General features: G+C 42.6%; 1 protein-coding gene and 1 pseudogene across 1 annotated transcript; both read left to right on the top strand.

The window, feature by feature from the left end:
- Nucleotides 1–4,481: 4,481 nt before the first annotated feature.
- LOC106567627 (creatine kinase M-type) lies at nucleotides 4,482–9,383 on the top strand. Its single transcript, XM_014137135.2, has 8 exons — nucleotides 4,482–4,621; nucleotides 6,560–6,766; nucleotides 7,136–7,290; nucleotides 7,456–7,588; nucleotides 7,829–8,000; nucleotides 8,130–8,253; nucleotides 8,376–8,565; nucleotides 8,860–9,383. Exons 2-8 carry the CDS (start codon nucleotides 6,574–6,576, stop codon nucleotides 9,036–9,038), a joined length of 1,146 nt encoding a protein of 381 aa, XP_013992610.1. The 5' UTR covers nucleotides 4,482–4,621; nucleotides 6,560–6,573; the 3' UTR covers nucleotides 9,039–9,383.
- Nucleotides 9,384–21,091: 11,708 nt separating this feature from the next.
- LOC106567628 (creatine kinase M-type-like) overlaps nucleotides 21,092–22,476 on the top strand; it is a 2,811-nt pseudogene continuing 1,426 nt past the window's right edge.

Below are 22,476 nucleotides of genomic sequence, written 5' to 3'. Positions count from 1 at the left end.
TTTAATACCAGAGTTAACAAGTTGTTACATTTAATCACTGACCTTTCACCTTTGAAACAAAGATTAGCAACTTTATTATTAGCCACGTTAGCTAGTTCATCTAGCTAAATTGGTTGAAGAATTGTTCTGACTAGAAAACTCTAGAACGCAATCATTTATGCACACTTCAACAAAAACAACACTGAGCTGTGCATGAGGGCCCCCGCCGACCCAGAGGACTGGGTGAGAGCATCTTGGCTGGCTGCCTCACTGCTTGGTATGTCAACTATACTGCCCTTGGTCACATGGCGCTATAGAGGGTGGTGCGGACCGCCCAGTACATCACTGGGGCCGAGATCCATGTCATCCAGACCTCTATGTCAGGCAGTGTGAAAGGAAGGGCCGGAAAATTGTTAAAGACTCCGGCCAACTAAGCCATAGACTGTTCTCTCTGCTTCTGCATGGCATGTGGTACCAGAGCAACAGGTCTGACACCAACAAGCTCCTGTACAGCTTCTATTCCCAAGCCATAAGACTGCTAAATAGCTAACAAAATGGCTACATGGACTACATGCATTGACCCTTTCATTTTATTTTTGGACTGACTCTATAAACACTCACAGAACTCTACACATTCCCACTGACACACCAACAGATGCACACTCACACACATACACTTAATTTGCTCACACACACATAACATGCACACACATTCATACTGACTCTTCACTCATGCACACACACTCACATACAATCATCATATAGGCTGCTGCTACTCTGATTATCATATACTCTGATGCCATACCCCTAGGGCTCTATTTTAACAAATGTAACGCAATGGTAAATCTAAGCGCAGGCGGTTCAGAGGTGTGTCAGAAATATTGTTCCTATTTTTCACTATCACAATTATCGGCACACTTGCTGGCATTGGCACGAAAGGGCTGTGAGTGTGTCGAGGCTTGGCCCCTCACTGGCCTATTCAGAATGTGCTCCATGGCGAAATATGTGGTTTCTTCAGGTGGTGTATTTATGGTTATTTTATGTATTGCCTTGGAATCAACTCCAACTCCAATGTTAGTCCGTTATATTTTGCTAAATGGCTACGAAATAACAACATGTAGGCAAGGGCACCGTGGAGATAATGGGTTCACCAACTACTTCTCTGATAGAGTTCAGTGTGTCAAATCGGAGGGCCTGTTGTCCGGATCTCTGGCAGTCTCTATGGGGGTGCCACAGGGTTCAATTCCCGGTCCGACTCTCTTCTCGGTACACATCAATGATGTCACTCTTGCTGCTGGTGATTCTCTGATCCACCTCTAAGCAGACGACACCATTCTATATACTTCTGGCCCTTCTTTGGACACTGTGTTAACTAACCTCCAGACAAGCTTCAATGCCATACAACTCTCCTTCCATGGCCTCCAACTGCTCTTAAATGCAAGTAAAACTAAATGCATGCTCTTCAAACGATCGCTGCCCGCACCCGCCCGCCCGTCTAGCATCACTACTCTGGACGGTTCTGACTTAGAATATGTGGATAACTACAAATACCTAGGTGTCTGGTTAGACTGTAAACTCTCCATCCAGACTCACATTTAGCATCACCAATCCAAAATTAAATCTAGAATCGGCTTCCTATTCGCAACAAAGCATCCTTTACTCATACTGCCAAACATACCCTTGTAAAACTGACCAACCTACCGATCCTTGACTTCGGCGATGTCATTTACAAAATAGCCTCCAACACTCTACTCAGCAAATTGAATGTAGTCTATCACAGTGCCATTTGTTTTGTCACCAAAGCCCCATATACTACCCACCACTGGGATCTGTATGCTCTCTTTGGCTGGCCCTCGCTTCATATTCGTCGCCAAACCCACTGGCTCCAGGTCATCTATAAGTCTTTGCTAGGTAAAGCCCCACCTTATCTCAGCTCACTGGTCACCATAGCAGCACCCACCCGCAGCACGCGCTCCAGCAGGTATATTTCACTGGTCACCCCCAAAGCCAACACCTCCTTTGGCCGCCTTTCCTTCCAGTTCTCTGCTGCCAATGACTGGAACGAACTGCAAAAATCACTGAAGCTGGAGGCTCATATCTCCCTCACTAACTTTAAGCAACAGCTGTCAGAGCAGCTCACAGATCACTGCACCTGTACATAGCCCATCTGTAAATAGCCCATCCAACTACCTCATCCCCATACTGTATTTATTTATTTATCTTCCTCCTTTGTACCCCAGTATCTCTACTTGCACATTCATCTTTTGCACATCTATCACTCCAGTGTTTAATAGCTATATTGTAATTACTTCGCCACCATGGCCTATTTATTGCCTTACCTCCCTTATCTTACCTCATTTGCACACACTGTATATAGACTTTTTCTACTGTATGTTTGTTTATTCCATGTGTAACTCTGTGTTGTTGTATGTGTCTAACTGCTTTGCTTTATCTTGGCCAGGTCGCAGTTGTAAATGAGAACTTGTTCTCAACTAGCCTACCTGGTTCAATAAAGGGGAAATTAAAAAATAAAAATAAATGTAGACCTATCCCATCTGTACTAAATAGATGAACATGAACCCATTTGCAGTCCATGTTGTTCTAAGTAATTGCATGGCTTCAATAGCATTCACACTGGTCTACTAACCACCGGTCCTGGCAACTATCATTATGCACACCTGGCAACCATCATTATGCACACCTGCACCAAATCATGAAGCATACCTGGACTTCATCACTCACTAATTACTCACCCTTTATCTAGCACGCCGTTGTATCACCCATTTGGTAGTAATTTCCTGTTTTCATGTTTAGACATTTGCGCCATGTTTGTTCATATTAATCTCACTGACTGCACCTGATTCTCTGTGTCTCTGTTACACACTGAGATAGGGGCTAGGCCTACTGTAAATTGCATTATGACTGAGCATGAACATGCAAAATGTTGTCAATGAGCTAAATTAAATTCATTATTGATCAGGCCCTAAAAGAAAAATAAGAATTCTAAACAAAACTTGTTTAAATAGGCTATGTCACGCTTATAGGCACCATCATTTTTCCCTGTGGGCATATGATATTAAAACAGTGCAGACTATGGAGGGTTTTATGCACCTCCAAAGCGGGACCTGCATGGTTAAAATAATGTGGGCCTGCCTACTATGCATACAGTGCATCCGAAAAGTATTCAGACTGCTTGACCTTTTCCACATTTTGTTACGTTACAGCCTTATTCTAAAATGTACTAAATAAAAAATGTTTTATACAAATCTACACACAATACCCCATAATGACAAAGTGAAAACAGGTTTTTTGAATTTTTTGCAAATTAATATTGATTGGACATGATTTGGAAAGGCACACACCTGTGTATATAAGCTCCCACAGATGACAGTGTATGTCAGAGCAAAAACCAAGCCATGAGGTCATAGGAATTGTCCGTAGAGCTTTCGTGAAATAACACTCGCTGTCACGCCCTGATCTGAGAGAGCCGTTTTATTTCTCTATTTGGTTAGGTCAGGGTGTGATATGGGGTGGGCATTCTATGTTGTTTATTTCTTTGTTTTTTGCCGAGTATGGTTCCTAGTCAGAGGCCGCTGTCTATCGCTGTCTCTGATTGGGAATCATACTTAGGCAGCCCTTTTCCCACCTGTGATTGTGGGATCTTGTTTTTGTGTAGCTGCCTGTGAGCAGCCCAGAATGTCACGTTTTGTTTTTCTCCTGTTTTGTTGTTTGGTGAGTTTCTTCTTCATTAAAAGATGTGGAATTCCATGCATGCTGCGCCTTGGTTTATTTATGATCGTGAGTTTGAAGATAGTGAACGTGACACTTGCACTTAACTTATACCAGCTTTTTTAAACCCTTAGGTTACTCCTGACAAGGAAGGATCCCTGCTATTCATGGCATGGCTGGCAAAAGCGTTGCTCAGCTTTTTTTGGAGTATGTAACTTACTACTCCCTGTCCATCCCATTCAAATAACCCTTCTACCATCCTAATGTCCCCTTGGAACGTTTACTCCAAAAGAAGCGATTCCTCATCTCCTTGACTATTGACTCCACGAGTCTACTCCCATTTTATTAAAGAATCCATTTTTCTAGGATAATGTTAGATACATATATCTGTGATACAATAGCATGTTCCTGGATTAAAGAGCAGCTATCAGCTGTCCTTTTATTGTTTTAAATTAATGTAAAACAAGCAGCTAAGCTGACGTATTGATTAGCCTTGATTATTTTAGTTTTGGAGTTGGAGTCAAAAGAGTCAATTCCAATTACTCTGCTAGCAGGAGTCGACTGCAAAAATCTCGGATGGAATCCAAAAAACACCAGATCCCCCTCCACAGGCACTATGGCAGGGGGGAGGGGTGGAAAGGGTTCGGTGTGAGGGTGAGTTTGCAGCTGCAGCCTCGTCTTGGATGACTGAGATGTAAATCCAGTCCTTCCGTAAAGTAAACTGTGTATCAGAGACTGGCTTGGGCCAATGAGAGACCGGCATGCAGTAAAATGGGCAGCCAATGGCTGCGTGTCTAACCGGTATATAAGCAGAGGGCAAGGTCCTTCAGAGTTGGGTGACCTCTATATTTTGGCTCTGGTGAACAGGATCTGATCCCAAGGACTGTTACTTTTTTTCTTGTCTGGTCTGCAGGTAAAAACTCAATGTTGCGCCTTGTATGAATAGCTAAAGCTTTGGGATGAGGCCAGGTTGGCGGTTTGGATTAGTTGGACTTGGAAAGGCTTCTGAGAAAAACATTTTTTGGGGGAGAATAGGTTTACAACATGTCATTTTAGAGTTAGCTAAATCCAGTTATTTTGGCTTGTCCCTTTTTGAAAGGGGGAGGTGCTTTACTTCTCCTGCACATGTAGCTACTTTTCTTTTGTCTTTTAATTGTCATCAATCTTAAAAAATGAATAGACTTAATGATGCAAAAGCAATAATATAAATGTACATATGGGGCATTCTGGAAAGGTTTCAGATCAGTAGAATATTTGACAGCATATTTTAGTAGGAGTCTGATTCTCTTGGCTCGTTTGACAAAGACCGATTCGTTTTGAAGAAATTAAGTTGTGAACTGTTGCAAAGTTTTTTTTTAATAAGGTTTGGTTCAGGAAATGGTTCTCTAGTGTGGATACTGAGATAAGTAAGTGTCTCACAATCGGATACAGTATGAGGAGTCTAAACATCTGTGGAACAGGTGTAAAAAAAAAAAAAAAAATAGCTTGAATGTCTAGTAATTGCTTTCGGACAGTTACTGTAACAGTCACATCCTTTTCCTTGCCTTTGGACATGGGCATGTGATGCAACAACTGTGTCAATAGTTATGTCAAGATGTGAATAAAAAAAAAATCTATATTTCAAGAAAGATTGCGGTAAATTCCATTCTAACCAAATGCTTGTTAGGAACATCAATTAAATACAATATATGGTGACCTCCCGAGTGGCGCAGCAGTCTAATGCACTGCAACGCAGTGCTTGAGGTGTCACTACAGACCCAGGTTCGATCCGAGGCTGTCACAGCGGCCATGACCGGGAGACCCATAAGGCTGCGCACAATTGTCCCAGCGTCGTCCAGGTTGGGGAAGGGTTTGGCCGGCCGGGATGTCTTTGTCCCATCGCGCTCTAGAGACTCTTTGTGGAGTGCCGGGCGCCTGCAAACTGTCTTGGGTTGCCGGGCGCCTGCAAACTGTCTTCGGTTGCCAGTTGTATGGTGTTTCCGCTGACGCATTGGTGTGGCTGACTTCTGGGTTAAGCGAGCAGTGCGGCTTGGCAGGGTCGTGTTTCAGGGGATGCATGGCTCTCGACCTTCGCCTTTCCTGAGTCCGTATGGGAGTTGCAGCGATGTGACAAGACTGTAACTACCAATTAGATATGACAAAATTGGGGAGTAAAAGTAAAAAAATTAAGAAAGAAATACAATATCTGAATTGGTAAATGACCTATCAAGTATAGTGAATACAATTCAATGAATGAGTTGGTCTTTAAAATCAATTGATCCTTGTGGTAAGAACTATAAAAAAACAAGAGGGGCTGGAAAGGGTAATGGCATGACAGCCAGTTGGTCTCTCTGATGGATAGGACCCAACGTGTTGAGTGATCGCACTGTAGGGTAAGGGGCTATATTGTGAGGGGGGGGGGCTCTTTGCATGAGCGGACGGTGTGGAAATATGTTCCATACATAAGGAGAAGGGTAATATAGGATAGAGGTGGAATGTTAGAGGTTGGGGGTGAGGGTGTTAAATATATCCAACAAACGTGCTTCTCCCTCATATCTATTCCGAACAGAATCATGACCCAGTGGACGGGGACATTGACTGACGTTTGTAACTAGGATATGGGGTATACACAATAAGAGTTTTTGCAGCCGTTTTACTGAGTATCCCCCAGTAATCTTTTAAACGTTGGCCATCTTTTACGTTAAACGTCTTTTAAAGTACGTTTCGCTGGGCCTGAGACAGAGCACTCCTTATAGACTCTACTCCACTGTCAGTGTCAGGGAACTTAATTTCAGATAGGTTAATATTAGGCTTTGTGGGTTTTCTGTGCAAATAGACATTAAAGATTTCCTATTTTCTTTCTCCCCTGCAGTGTTAAACACAATCATGCCTTTCGGTAACACCCACAACAACTTCAAACTCAACTTTAAAGTTGAGGAGGAGTACCCTGACCTCACCAAGCACAACAACCACATGGCCAAGGTGCTGACCAAGGACATGTACGCCAAGCTGAGGGACAAGCAGACATCCTCCGGCTTCACCCTGGATGATGTCATCCAGACCGGAGTTGACAACCCTGGTGAGTGCCACACATTTCCCATACACCCCCTGAGGATAGTCACTAACACACAATACACCCCTGTCAAAGGTAGAGCTGAGCAGGTATCAAAACTCTACCAGTCTGCACAACTAAATTAGCGCTCTAAGAATCAATCGATCGTAATACTATTGCAATTAAAAGCTATAAAAATAATACATGCGATTTACAGCCAAGACATACTAATACCACAACCATATATTATACTAGATTTGCAGGTTACCTTATTCAATATGCAGCATATATTTCACATGTATTCAATATGCAGCATACACCACAGAGTGGTATATTAAATGTTTGTACTCTGTAGACCTGCTGGCTTCTTACAGCCACTTCTCTCTCTGTCTTCAGGTCACCCCTTCATCATGACCGTTGGCTGCGTGGCTGGTGATGAGGAGTCCTACGAGGTCTTCAAGGATCTGTTGGACCCCATCATCTCAGACCGTCATAGTGGATACAAGCCCACAGACAAGCACAAGACTGACCTGAACTTCGAGAACCTGAAGGTAGGACTTTGTATATATTTTTTGGACATGTTTTCATGGATTCATTCTCGATTAGGTGTAGAATGGAAAGATGGCAAATAATCTCTGCAGCACATAGGAGGTTGGGAATTAGACTTGTTGAAATGTTCAGGTCTAAAACTCAGTTGTGACCTTGTTTCTGTGTAGGGAGGTGATGACCTGGACCCCAACTACGTCCTGTCCAGCCGTGTGCGTACCGGGCGCAGCATCAAGGGATACACCCTGCCCCCCCACAACAGCCGTGGCGAGCGCAGAGCAGTGGAGAGACTGTCTGTCGAGGGTGAGCCACCCAGCTATCAATAGCTACATATGTATCCACAGGATTGTTCATGAAGCTAGGCAGTAAAGCTAACAAAAGGGGATTTATTGGAAATTGAGATCTAAATTCTTAATTAATTGGAAATGGCGATCAAAAGTGAATCCTTAGTTGCAATGACTTGTGCACGGTGTCAAATAACTCCATGCAGGGAGATACCATGTTAAGAGTGAGGGGAAACTGAGGGGTTTTCTGTCTCTCCAGCCCTGGACACCCTGGACGGTGAGTTCAAGGGAAAGTACTACCCCCTGAATAAGATGACCGATGCCGAGCAGGAGCAGCTGATCGCTGACCACTTCTTGTTTGATAAGCCCGTCTCCCCTCTGCTGCTGGGCGCTGGTATGGCCCGTGACTGGCCCGATGCAAGAGGAATCTGGTGAGTAACCGGAGCACAGGCCCATACCAAAACAATACTGTTTGTGGAACCAGAAGGTGTATTGTGCAGATCATTCCACAAAGTATTGTGTTGATGCGTCATGTGAAACCCCGTCCCTCCTTTCTGAAGGCACAACGATGCCAAAAGCTTCTTGGTCTGGGTGAACGAGGAGGATCACCTGCGTGTCATCTCCATGGAGAAGGGTGGCAACATGAAGGAGGTCTTCAGACGCTTCTGCGTTGGTCTGAAAAGGGTACGTTCTTGTACTCAAACCATTTTGATATGGCACAAACCCCTAAAACAATGGAAATACATGAAACCGCAGAGAGACAAAGACAACAATGTTGATATAGGGTTGTTTCTCGTACCTGACAGATTGAGGAGACTTTCAAGAAGCACAACCATGGCTTCATGTGGAATGAGCATCTCGGCTATGTGCTGACTTGCCCATCCAACCTGGGAACCGGCCTGCGCGGTGGCGTGCACGTCAAGCTGCCTAAGCTGAGCACACATGCCAAGTTTGAGGAGATCCTAGGCAGGCTGCGTCTGCAGAAGCGGGGCACAGGTACACACACGCACAACAAAAAACACATCCAGAACAGCTGCTGATATATTCAACTCTAATTCGTCACAGATCACAACTGTCTTCCCTTTTACAACAAAACATGTAAAAAGGAACAGTTTGGCATGAGTGAAAGCTATTATGAAATAGCCATGTCCCACAGCTGTTAAGACATCTATTCATTGAGTCTGTATTTTGTTGACATCTGGATAATTTATAGTATCAGTAGTGATGCAGAGATTGTCTGAGACAAACACTTACACTCGCCTCTCTCCCCATTTTCCTTGCTCTCTCCAGGTGGCGTGGACACCGCCTCCGTGGGTGGAGTGTTCGACATCTCCAACGCTGACCGTCTGGGCTCCTCCGAGGTGGATCAGGTCCAGATGGTGGTCGACGGTGTCAAGCTCATGGTGGAGATGGAGAAGAAGCTGGAGAAGGGAGAGGCCATCGACGGCATGATCCCCGCCCAGAAGTAAAGAGTTGTTGACGTCGCTATTCATCTTTTGTTTTTCTATTGTCAAGTCACGTGAAATCGAGCCAACCAACTGCCGCGCAGAGGGAACTGAAGGTCGCTCTAGAGACTCTTGACTGCTGCTCACATCTTTTTCTTCAGCCTTTATTTTTCTCCTTTTTTCCCCCCCTTTTCTTCCTTCAGACGGTTTTTTCCACTTCTCTCCTGTTCAGTCAGTAACATCCTGGGATCAGTCTCCACTAGTCGGCTTGCCTGACTGATGTGGCATCACCTTAATTTGAACTTTGGTTCTAAAAAGTTATCATTTAAATTGTGATTCAATAAACCTGGCCCCATGAACCAAAACGGATGTCAACATACCTTGGTCTTTCTTGGTCATGCACTTGTGATAAGTCACTGTAAATGTTAAAACAAGTCTAATATTGTTCAATTAAAAAGTGTATATGGTCCCACAGTAGAGTTAATTCTACACTTTCAAAATTTCAATTTCACAGATATTCTATAAATAGTTGCAAATTAAGTTAACATTGGCCAACACTGGTTTTTGTTGGATTTCCTTCCTTTTTACATTTAATAGTGACTACCTTAACACACAGGGACTGGCAGGGTTTTCAAAGTGTTGTTACAAAGTAGCAATGCAGGTTGAGGCCCACAAATTGGAAACAACATTGAAACAATTGTGTGGTGGTTGTGCATTTGCTGGATAGTAGGCAAATTTGCTATTAACAAGCCTAACTGTCCAACAATAAAGCATGAACATGAGTAATTAGCAACAGCAAAAAACAAGTGATGTTAAATATTCATCACTTAACATAAACCCGGAAACAATGGGTAGCCATTCATATTTTTACATTTCCCTGGAACATTTATTTCCATGAACATTAGGGAGGTAGTTTTAAAGTTCCAAGAATGTTTTTTTTTAATGTTTATACAATGTGTTTTTGACAACTTTCCTGCAAATTCATGAAAGGTGTCACAGCATGTCAGGGCATTAAGCAGAAGTATTGGAAGCGTGTTTATAAGAACATCAGTAGTTAAAGCGACTTTGGGTCCTTAACAGCGACTTTGAAACATTGAAAAGCGCTAAATATACTGAACAAAAATATAAACGCAACATGTAAAATGTTGGTCCCATGTTTCATGAGCTGAAATGAAATGTTCCATAGGCACACATTTTGTAATGACGGTCGTCAGGAATGGACCAAGGCGCAGCGGGTTGAGTGCTCATAATTAACTTTAATGAAAACACTTACACAAACAAAACAAAACGATGGACGACGAATACGGACTTGAAGGCTAAAGACAGCAATTCAAGAGACAACCTCCCACAATTTACAAACACAAACACACCCTAAGATATAGGACTCTCAATCAAAGGCAACTAGACAACACCTGCCTTCAATTGAGAGTCCACACCCCAATTAACTAAACATAGAAACAGACTAACTAGAAAGAACAGTCTATTTCTAACAGAGCAGTGACCAAAAAACCCTGGAATACATAAATCAACTACCCTCTACATAATACACACACCCCGAACCACAAACCAAATACCCTCTGCCACGTCCTGACCAGCCTACACTAACAAAATAACCCTCATACTGGTCAGAACGTGACATTACCCCCCCCAAAGGTGCAGACCCCGGATGCACTTCACACACAAAAAAAACAAACAACAAATAACCCCCAAAACACTAACAAATCCTCAAAAGTACATGGGAGGGAAGGGTGCTCCTGCAACACCCCCCCTAAACTAAAGGGAGGGAAGGGAGTGTGGCTGCCGTCACCGACGGCACTTGTGCTACACCCCCCCTCCCCAACCCACCTATACAGGAGGTGGTTCTGGCTCCGGCCTACTGTCTTCCAGAATGCAGACAGACTTGCTCAGTTTTGGGCCGTAGGCAGACTCCCCTCGTTCCGGATCGTAGGCAGACCTCTTCCGTTCCACTCTGTAGGCAGACTCATTTGAAACACAGTTACTAATAGACTTACTCAGTTCCGGGTCGCAGGCAGACTCCCTCGGTTCCGGACTAGACACTGCTGCCGGATACTCTGGACTGCACACTGCTGCCGGATACTCTGGACTGCACACTGTTGCCGGATACTCTGGACTGCACACTGTTGCCGGATACTCTGGACTGCACACTGTTGCCGGATACTCTGGACTGCACACTGTTGCCGGATACTCTGGACTGCACACTGTTGCCGGATACTCTGGACTGCACACTGTTGCCGGATACTCTGGACTGCACACTGTTGGCGGATACTCTGGACTGCATACTATTGCCGAACTCTCGAGGCTGGGCTGACGCACTGGAAGCCTGATGCGTGGTACTGGATGTACCAGTCTGGGGACACGCACCTCAGGGCTAGTGCGGGGAGCGGGAACAGGCCGAGTCGGACTGGGTTGACGCACTGGAAGCCTGATGCGTGGTGCTGGTACTGGAGGTATCAGCCTGGGAACACGCACCTCAGGGCTAGTGCGGGGAGCGGGAACAGGACGAGTCGGACTGGGCTGACGCACTGGAAGCCTGGTGCGTGGTGCTGTATATGCCAGACTGGAAACACACACCTCACGGCTAGTGCGAGGAGCGGGAACAGGATATATTGGACCGTGAAGGCGCACTGGCGGTCTCGAGCGCAGTACTGGCTCCACCCTTCCTGGCTGGATGCCCGCTTTCCCCTGACAAATGCGGGGCGCAGGTACTGCGCACACCGGCCTGTGAATACTAGGCCTCGACGCCGTGCACATCACTCCAACACACGGGACCTGACTAATAATAGGCTGCCCCCAATAAGCACGGGGATTTGGCTTGCGGCTCAATCCTGGCCCTGCCAAACTACCCGTGTGCCCCCCCAAATTTTTTTTATTGGGGCTGCCTCTCCGGCTTAAACGCCAGTCGTGTTCCCCTGTAGCGTTCCCGGTCTTCGTTCCATTTTCTCCATGGGCCCTCTCCGGCCATAATCTGTTCCCATGTTCATTTCTCCCGTTGGTCCAACTCAAATTCCCTTTGCTCCTCAAAGTCCACCTGTTGCTCCTTCCTCCGCTGCTTGGTCCGGATTTGGTGGGAGGTTCTGTAATGACGGTCGTCAGGAATGGACCAAGGCGCAGCGGGTTGAGTGCTCATAATTAACTTTAATGAAAACAAACAAACAAAACGATGGACGACGAATACAGACTTGAAGGCTAAAGACAGCAATTCAAGAGACAACCTCCCACAATTTACAAACACACCCTAATATATAGGACTCTCAATCAAAGGCAACTAGACAACACCTGCCTTCAATTGAGAGTCCACACCCCAATTAACTAAACATAGAAACAGACTAACTAGAAAGAACATAGAAATAGACTAACATAGAGCAGTGACCAAAAAACCCCGGAATACATAAATCAACTACCCTCTACATAATACACACACCCCGAACCACATAAACCAAATACCATCTGCCACGTCCTGACCAGCCTACACTAACAAAATAACCCTCATACTGGTCAGAACGTGACACATTTGTTTACATTCCTATTAGTGAGCATTTCCCCTTCGCCAAGATAATCCATCCACATGACAGGTGTGGCATATCAAGAAGCTGATTAAACAGCATGATCATTACACAGGTGGACCTTGTGCTGGGGAAAATAAAAGGCCACTCTAAAATGTGTAGTTTTGTTACACAACACAGTGCCACAGATGTCTCAAGTTGAGGGAGCATGCAATTGCCATGGAATATCCACCAGAGCTGTTGCCAGAGAATTTAATGTTCATTTCTTTACCATAAGTTGCCTCCAATGTCATTTTAGAGAATTTGGCAGTACGTCCAAACGGCCTCACAACCGCCGCCCATGTGTAACCTCACCAGCCAAGGACCTCCACACACAGCTTCACATGTGGGATCATCTGAGCCCAGCCACCCGGACAGCTGAATTTGCACAACTGAAGAATTTCTGCAGAAACTGTCAGAAAACATCTCAGGGACGCTCATCTGCGTGCTGGTAATCCTCTTAAACAGTCTTGACCTGACTGCAGTTCGGTGTCGTAACCGACTTCAGTTGGCAAGTGCTCACCTTCGATGGCCACTGGCACACTGGAGAAGTGAGCTCTTCACTGAAGAATCCCGGTTTCAACTGTACTGGGCAGATGGCAGACAGCATGTATGGTGTGGGGTGAGTGGTTTTCTGAAGTCAACGTTGTGAACAGAGGTGTCAGTGGGGTTATGGTATAGGCAGGATCCTGAGGCCCATTGTCGTGTCATTCATCCTCCACCATCACCTCATGTTTCAGCATGACAATGCATGGCCCCATATCGCAAGGATCTGTACACAATTCCTGGAAGCTGAAAATGTCCCAGTTCTTCCATGGCCTAAATAAACACCAGACATTTCACCCATTGAGCATGATTGGGATGCTCTGGATCGACGTGTACGACAGCGTGTTCCAGTTCCTGCCAATATCCAGAAACTTTACACAGCCATTGAAGAGGAGTGGGACAACATTCCACACAGGTCACAATTAACAGCCTGATCAACTCTATACGAAGGAGATGTGTCACGCTGCTTGAGGCAAATGGTCACACCACATACTGACTGGTTTTCTGATCCATGCCCCTACTTTTTTTTTTAAAGGTATCTGTAACCAACTGATGCATATACGTATGTATTCCCAATAATGTGAAATCCATAGATTAGGGCCTAATGAATTTATTTAAATTGACTGATTTCCTTATATGAACTGTAAATGAGTAAAATTTTAGAAATTGTTGCATGTTGCGTTTATATTTTTGTTCCGTGTAAATACCATTCATTATTATTATTTGGTGAAGTTAACAGAATGTTCCTACATTAGGTTGCATTTATGAAAACTTTGGTTTGCATTACGCTATTAAAATGACATGCAGTGAAAAAGTATTTGCCCCTTTCTGATTTTCTCTATTTTTGCATATTTTTTTATACTGAATGCTATCAGATCTTCAACCAAAACCTAATATTAGATAAAGGGAACCTGAGTTTACAAAAAATTGATACTTATTTTATTTATTTAATTAACAAAGTTACGCAACACCCAATTCCCCTGTGTGAAAAAGTAATTGCCCCCTTACACTCAATAACTGGTTGTGCCACCTTTAGCTGCAATGACTCCAACCAAACACTTCCTGTAGTTGTTGATCAGTCTCTCACGTCGCTGTTGAGGAGTTTTGGCCCACTCTTCCATGCAGAACTGCTTCAACTCAATGACATTGGTAGGTTTTCAAGCATGAACTGTTCGTTTCAAGTCCTGCCACATCTCAATTGGGATTAGGTCTAGACTTTGACTAGGCCATTCCAAAACTTAAAATGTGTTGCTTTTTAGCCATTTTCATGTAGTCTTGACTGTGTGTTTTGGATCATTGTCTTGCAGTATGACAAAGCTGCGCTTTAGCTTCAGCTCACAAACAGATAGTCTGACATTCTCCTGTAGAATTCTCTGATACAGAGCAGAATTCATGGCTTCTTCTATTAAGGCAAGTCGTCCAGGTCCTGAGGCAGCAAAGCATCCCCAAATCATCACACTACCACCACCATGCTTAAGGTTATTTTTGTGGAATGCAGTTTGGTTTTCGCCAGGCACAATGGGACCCATGTCATCCAAGAAGGTATACTTGTGAATCATCTGTCCATAGAACATTCTTCCAAGAGTCTTGATAATCATGCAGTTGCTTCCAGGTGCTTTTTGGCAAACTTGAGTCAACTTTTTGGACTACATGGTAATTCTGGGGACATACAGTACCAGTTAAAAGTTTGGACACACCTACTCATTCAAGGTTTTTCTTTATTTTTACTATTTTCTACATTGTAGAATAATAGTGAAGACATCAAAACTACAGTGCCTTGCGAAAGTATTCGGCCCCCTTGAACTTTGACCTTTTGCCACATTTCAGGCTTCAAACATAAAGATATAAAACTGTAATTTTTTGTGAAGAATCAACAACAAGTGGGACACAATCATGAAGTGGAACGAAATTTATTGGATATTTCAAACTTTTTTAACAAATAAAAAACGGAAAAGTTGGCCGTGCTAAATTATTCAGCCATTTATAACATTAACAATGTCTACACTGTATTTCGGATCAATTTGATGTTATTTTAATGGACAACAATGTGCTTTTCTTTCAAAAACAATGACATTTCTAAGTGACCCCAAACTTTTGAATGGTAGTGTACTTAATTAGTTACAGGCGTCCCGTCAATGGGACAGTTGTAAATCATGCAGCGCGATTGCAGTGTCACGATTGCAGATTTTAGAGAAACAACAAATGTTGGTACATATAGGTGTCTTCTATCGGCTGAAAGCTTCAATTATTGTTTATATAACTGCACTGTCCAATTTACGGTAGATATTACTGCAAACAAACGCCATGTTATTGTTTGAGGAGAGCTCCTAACAACAAAACACTTTTTTCACCGCGATATGTTTGATAAATTCCCCTCTGAAGGTGAAATGTGAACTTACATTCTGAAATCTTGCTCTGATTTATCATTCAACGGGTCCCAGAGATAACATGAAGTGTCGATTTGTTAGATAAAATCATTTTTCATATCCTAAAAATGTCCATATAGCATGCACAATCGATTTTGTATTTACACTAGTTCAATTTGCAAAGAAAGGAATCTGTGAAAATCTAACCCTAAACATTGTTTCAACCAGTCAAATCACATTCATATTTATTCCTCAGAGATCCTAGAACGTAACCAGACTTCACTATATCATTAGGAGTGTAGTATATCCTATAGGACACCAAATTTGGTCAGAGAGCGACGCCTTCATGGCACGCCGATGACATGGGCAGTCTTCACTTGATCAACTGTAACTTTGTCAAATAAGTACCAATCGGGGTCAAACAAAGCTAGCTAGATAGCCAATGAGCTGGGTTTTACGGGAGTATCAGGAAGCCCCGTATCTGTTGCAAAATGTAGCTGCTAAACTTATTCGACAGCAAGCCTTTTCCTTTTGGACAAAAATTATAAGAATATGGAGAGTTATGAAGTTATGAAAACTGGGTGTTTTGCAAATGTTGAACTTATAATATGGCTACTAATACTGGAAAAGCTAAATCAAAGTCCAAGTATACAGATTTGATGATATTCTTGCAGAAAAATATAATGTGAATGTAAATGTCTCCTTCACGATTTGCCCAAATGTACCTGGGTGACTTCACACTAAATGTCATGTAGTTTGCTCATACTTCAAGTTACGTGTCTGCACATACACTGCTGCCATCTTGTGGACACCATAGGAATTACAACCAAAGTGATGGCTAGACGTGGGACCTTTCTGTTTCATTTCAAAGATGGTGGTAGAAAAGAAACGGTTGTTATTTTCTTTATATTTTCTTCTACCAGATCTATTGTGTTATATTCTCCTACATTCAATTCACATTTCCACAAACTTCAAAGTGTTTCCTTTCAAATGGTACCAAGAATATGCATATCCTTGCTTCAGGGCCTGAGCTACTGGCAGTTAGAGTTGGGTATGTCATTTTAGGCGAAAATTGAAAAAAAGGGGGCTATCCCTAAGAAGTTTTTAAGTATGAAAAGTAAATGTAATTGCAAAAATAAACTTTTTACAAATTACTTCTATTAGGCAATCCAAACGGCATTAGGTTCTTGTTTTTTATTTAATTACGGATAGTCAAGGGCACATTCCAACACTCAGACATCATTTACGAATTAATCATTTGTATTTAGTGAGTCTGCCAGATCAGAGGCAGTAGCGATGAACAGGGATGTTCTCTTTATGTGTAAATTGGACCAATTTCATGTTCTGTTAAGCATTCAAAATGTAACGACTACTTTTGGGTGTCAGGGAAAATGCATGGAGTATAAAGTACATTATTTTGGGGGGGAATGTAGTGGAGTAAAAGTAGTCAAAAATATACAAAGTGAAGTATAGATACCCGTAGTACTTTAAAGTATTTTTACTTAAGTACTTTACACCACTGGCATTCTGGAACAATTGGTTTGAAAATATCTTATAGGCTACGTGTCAGATTCTCTTGACACATTTGACAATGAAAATGCTGATAGGGTGATCACACTGTAAGGTAGGGAGCTACAGGTAACTGCCAAAATAAAGGAAACATCAACATAGTGTCTTAAAACCTCTTGACGCGCTGATCCCGTATCCGGGATCAACATCCAGCGAAAAATCAGAGCGCCATATTCATAACCAAATCTAATAATTTCTGTTTCTCAAACATAGGACTATTTTACACCATTTTATAGATACACTTCTCCTGAATCGAACCACGTTGTCCGATTTCAAAAAGGCTTTACAGCGAAAGAAAAACATTACATTATGTTAGGAGAGTACATCAAGACAATAGCCACACCGCCATTTTCCGACCAACAACATGCATCACAAATAACCAAAACACAGCTAAATGAAGCACTAACCTTTGACAATCTTCATCAGATGACACTCCTAGGACATCATGTTACACAATATATGCATTCTTTTGTTCGATAAAGTTCATATTTATATATAAAAACAGCATTTTACATCGGCGTATGATGTTCAGAAAATATTTTCCCTCAAATGCTTCCGGTGAATCAGCGCTACAATTTACAAAATTACTATTCAAAAACATTGGTAAAATATAATATTGTCATTCAAAGAATTATAGATTAACATCTCGTGAATGCAACTGCATTGCCAGATTTAAAAATAACTTTACTTGGAAATCCCACTGCAATAAACGAGGTGCTATGCTCAGAAAAATAGGCTAGGCGATACAGGTTAGCGCCATCTTGGACTCATCTAAAATCAAATATACTATTGTAAATATTCACTTGCCTTTGATTATCTTCATCAGAAGGCACTTCAGGAATTCCCAGGTCCACAACAAATGTAGTTTTGTTCGAAAAAGTTAATCATTTATTTCCCAATAGCTCCTTCCTGTTAGCGCGTTCCGAAGGCTACTCAAAATGTACGAAGCGCACGGGACTTGTCGTCACGAATGTGCAAAAAAAATGTATTTACGTTCGTTCAAACATGTCAAACGTTGTATAACATAAATCTTTAGGGCCTTTTTCAATCAGAACTTCAATAATATTCAAGGCGGACGATTGCATTGTCTTACAAAACGTTTCAGAATGAGAGAGTACCCACGGGCATGCGCGTCATAGTAGTAATGGCCCTCCCCCTATGACAAACTTTCCAGGCCTCTCGTTCGGTCAGTTTTTACCGGAGAAGACTCAAACCACTTTGTAAAGACTGTTGACATCTAGTGGAAGCCTTAGGAAGTGCTAAATGAATCCTAACTCAAGGTGTGTTTCATAGGCAAAGGCTTGAAAGTGATTCCACAAATCAGATTTCCACTTCCTGTTAGGATTTGTCTCAGGGTTTTGACTGCCATATGAGTTCTGTTATACTCACAGACACCATTCAAACAGTTTTAGAAACTTTAGAGTGTTTTCTATCCAAAACTACTAATAATATGCATATCCTAGCTTCTGAGTTTGTGTAGGAGGCCGTTTAATATGGGCACGCATTTCTTTCAAAATTCGCAATAGCGCCCCCTGGCCTTAAGGTGCGTCAAGAGGTTTTAACCTCTTGGATGTGGGGCCACCACAAGCTGCCAGAACAGCTTCAATGCACCTTGGCATAGATTATACAAGGGTCTCGAACTCTATTGGAGGGATGTGACACCATTCTTCCACAAGAAGTTCCATAATTTGGTATTTTGTTAAGGGTGGTGGAAAATGCTATCTCAGGCCCCCCTCTAGAATCTCCCATAAGTGTTCAATTGGGTTGAGATCTGGTGACTCAGACGGCCATGGCTTATCGTGAAACATCAGCAAGTTGAGCAGTCTTCGTCACTGAAACTCCTGTCAGACGTGTCAACAATCACACCTATTTCAAAGTCACTGAGACCTATTCTTCTAGCCATTGTAGCCAAAATAATGGGCAACTGGGCCTGCTCAGCATTTTATACAAGACCCTAAGCATGATGGGATGTTAATTCCACACCTGTGTGGAAGCACTTGCTTTCAATATACTTTGTATCCCTCATTTACTCAAGTTTTCCTTTATGTTGGCAGTTACCTGTATAATGTGAAGTGAAGGGGGACTGTGTTTGTTCTCTTTGCATTGTGAGTGTAGTGTATGTGGTGAATAAGTATACTGAACAAAAATATAAACACAACATGCAACAATTTCAAAGATTTTATCACGTTACAGTTCATATAAAAAAAATCTGTCAATTGAAATAAATGTATAAGGCCCTAATCTATGGGTTTCACATGTCTGGGAATACATCTGTTGGTCACAGATACCTTAAAAAAAGGAAGGGCCTGGGTCAGTATCTAGTGTGACCACCATTTGCATCATGCAGCACGACACATCAGGCTGTTGATTGTGGACTGTGGAATGTTGTCCCACTCCTCTTCAGTGGCTGTGCGAAGATGCTGGATATTGGCGGGAAATGGAACATGCTGTCGTACACGTAGATACAGAGCATCCCAAATATGCTCATTGGGTTATATGTCTGGTAAGTATGCAGGCAATCGAAGAACTGGGACATTTTCAGCTTCACGGAATCGTGTAAAGATCCTTGCGACATTGGGTCATGCATTATCATGCTGAAACATGAAGTGATGGCGGTGGATGGATGACACAACAATGGGCCTCAGGATCTCGTCATGGTATCTCTGTGCATTGAAATTTCCATCGATAAAATGCAATTGTGTTCATTGTCCGTAGCTTATGCCTGCCCATAACATAACCCCACCGCCACCATGGGGCACTCTACTCATAACGTTAACATCAGCAAGCCGCTCGCACACTCAACGCCATACACACTGTCTGCCATCTGCCTGGTACAGTTGAAACAAATATTCATCTGAGAAGAGCACACCTCTCCAGCGTGCCAGTGATGGTGAGCGTTTGCCCACTGAAGTCTGTTATGACACCGGACTGCAGTCAGGTCAAGACCCTGGAGAGGACATTGTTTATGACAGTTTGTGCAGAAATTCTTTGGTTGTGCAAACCCACAGTTTCATCAGCTTTCCAGGTGGCTGGTCTCAGACGATCCCACAGGTGAAGAAGCCCGATGTGGAGGTCCGTGGTTGTCCTGGGCTGGCGTAGTTACACGTGGTCTGCGTTTGTGAGGCCTGTTTGACATACTGACAAATTCTGTAAATCGACGTAGGAGGTGGCTTATGGTAGAGAAATTAACATTCAATTGTCTGGCAACAGCTCTGGTGGACATTCCTGCAGTCAGCATGCCAATTGCATTCTCCCTCCAAATTTGAGACATCTGTGGCATTGTGTTGTGTGACAAAACTGCACATTTTAGAGTGGCCTTTTATTGTCCCCAGCAGAACACGCAGCTGTGTAATGATCATGCTGTTTAATCAGCTTCTTTATATGTCACACCTGTCAGGTGGATTGATTATCTTGGCAAAGGAGAAATGCTAACTAACAGGGATGTAGACAAATTTGTGCACACAATTTAAGAGAAATAAGGTTTCTGTGCGAATGGAACATTTCTGGTATCTTTTATTTCAGCTTATGAAACATGGGACCAACACTTTACATGTTGTGTTTATATTTTTGTTCAGTGTGTGTAAGTGGACAAAGGGAATAAAGGGTAGGGGTGTTCAAGAGAGGGCTTGAGTGTGAGATAGTGGTAAGGGGGCTGAAGAGAGGATTACATATGGTGGGTGGAATGTTGAAGAGGTTATGAGGTTGGGGGTGAGGGTGTTAAAAATATCCAATGCATAAGTGCTCCCCCTTAACTATTCCGAACAGAAACTTGACACAGTGCATATGGATATTGACTGACGTTTGTTACTAGGATACCGTTTAGTCTTTGCAGCTGTTCTATTGAATCTTCTCAACTGTCAGTGTCTGGGAACATTCTTGGTAGGTTACTATTATATTTGGTGGTTTCAAAGTCATTCAGGGTTTCCTAATGTGTCTATACTATGCTGTTTTTCTGTGCAAATTATGGACAATAAAGATCTAAAGATCAAAGTGGTTCTGTTATTTTTTCCCCTGCAGTGTTAGAAACGCAAGCATGCCTTTCGGTGACACCCACAACAACTTCAAACTCAACTTTAAAGTTGAGGAGGAGTACCCTGACCTCACCAAGCACAACAACCACATGGCCAAGGTGCTGACCAAGGACATGTACGCCAAGCTGAGGGACAAGCAGACCCCCTCCGGCTTCACCCTGGATGACGTCATCCAGACCGGAGTCGACAACCCTGGTGAGTGCCACACATCTCCTATACACCCCCTGAGGATAGACAATAACCACCTCAAACACACAACTCTCAAAAGTAGAACTGAGCAGATATCCCTACAATAGTCTGCACAACCATTGTAGCCTGCTGAGCTAAAACTTAGGCATCAATCAATGATAATGCCATCGCTTAAGAGATACCAATACCATAATATATAATATAGCCTAGCCTATGGTTGAGAAAAGCATATAATTAACAATTGCATTATTTTAAATTAACTCTGCAACTCTTACAACTATGGACATTTTTCACAACTGCCACCATTTCGGGGCAAAAATATTTACAATAAAGACATATTGACATAGTAAAATAAATAAAAGTGTGTACATTTAAAAAATATATATATTTAATGCTGAAACACTCCTATTAAACACCAATGGTATTCACTAAGTTGACGGTTTATATTTAGGTAGATTTTTTACAGCTTTGTCATTCTAATTTAAATAATTATAATAATCTTAGTACATTTTACATGCAGTGATGTAGTGGTAAAAAAATAGGTGGGTAAACTCTGATTGCCGGTCGGGGTTAAAAATACAGTAGTTAAACTGTATAGGAACAAAAAAAATGGCCAAACTGCATTTACTTACATTTACCCTCCACTACACCACTGTGTACATGTGATACGGCCACACAGAGGTCCAGATTTAATTACAGACACCTGTGATAATCTGAAGTATCCAAAAAGGCCACTAGATATCATCTGATGAAAGTAAAATGGAAAACAAATGTGAACATTACCAAAATTCTTTCCAGTAATACCCTCCCTTTGCAACCCTAGATGAAGTGGTAGGTGTTGGTGCTGCCTGGGAGATGATGTTGCCTATAACCAAGACTGCACTCCAGTCATTGAGTGGGATGGACACAAGAACCCAGTTGAAGAGTTTCAATAATGCAACATTGTAATAGAGGTGAAATTGGTACACTGTCTGTTCATGGTGAAAACCAAACTCAAACTGAGGAGCAACGGTCAACTGTCAGTTTTAGCGGGAGTCATTGCTCGTGAGTTTCTGAGCAGAAAACGGGAAGCTCGCAAAGGTATTTGCAGGCTTAACATATGCACAAGCTGCAACAATGTTTGTGGGCTTTTAGTTTCATACAATAGATATCTGCTCCCATATCCATGTTAGCTAATATAATATTGCAGGGATCAACA

Source organism: Salmo salar, chromosome ssa13 (genome assembly GCF_905237065.1).
Source record: "Salmo salar chromosome ssa13, Ssal_v3.1, whole genome shotgun sequence".
NCBI lineage: Eukaryota > Metazoa > Chordata > Actinopteri > Salmoniformes > Salmonidae > Salmo > Salmo salar.
The sequence above is the reverse complement of the archived record's forward strand: the minus strand, read 5'-3'. Positions and strand labels throughout refer to the sequence as shown.

What these genes read in the sequence shown, in the direction of transcription:
- LOC106567627 (XM_014137135.2), top strand. Translation starts at nt 6,574, where the DNA reads ATGCCTTTCGGTAACACCCACAACAACTTCAAACTCAACTTTAAAGTT. An exon ending in GACCGGAGTTGACAACCCTG is followed by an intron (nt 6,767 to 7,135) that starts GTGAGTGCCACA and finishes CTCTGTCTTCAG; the next exon opens with GTCACCCCTTCATCATGACC. An exon ending in CCCGATGCAAGAGGAATCTG is followed by an intron (nt 8,001 to 8,129) that starts GTGAGTAACCGG and finishes TCCTTTCTGAAG; the next exon opens with GCACAACGATGCCAAAAGCT.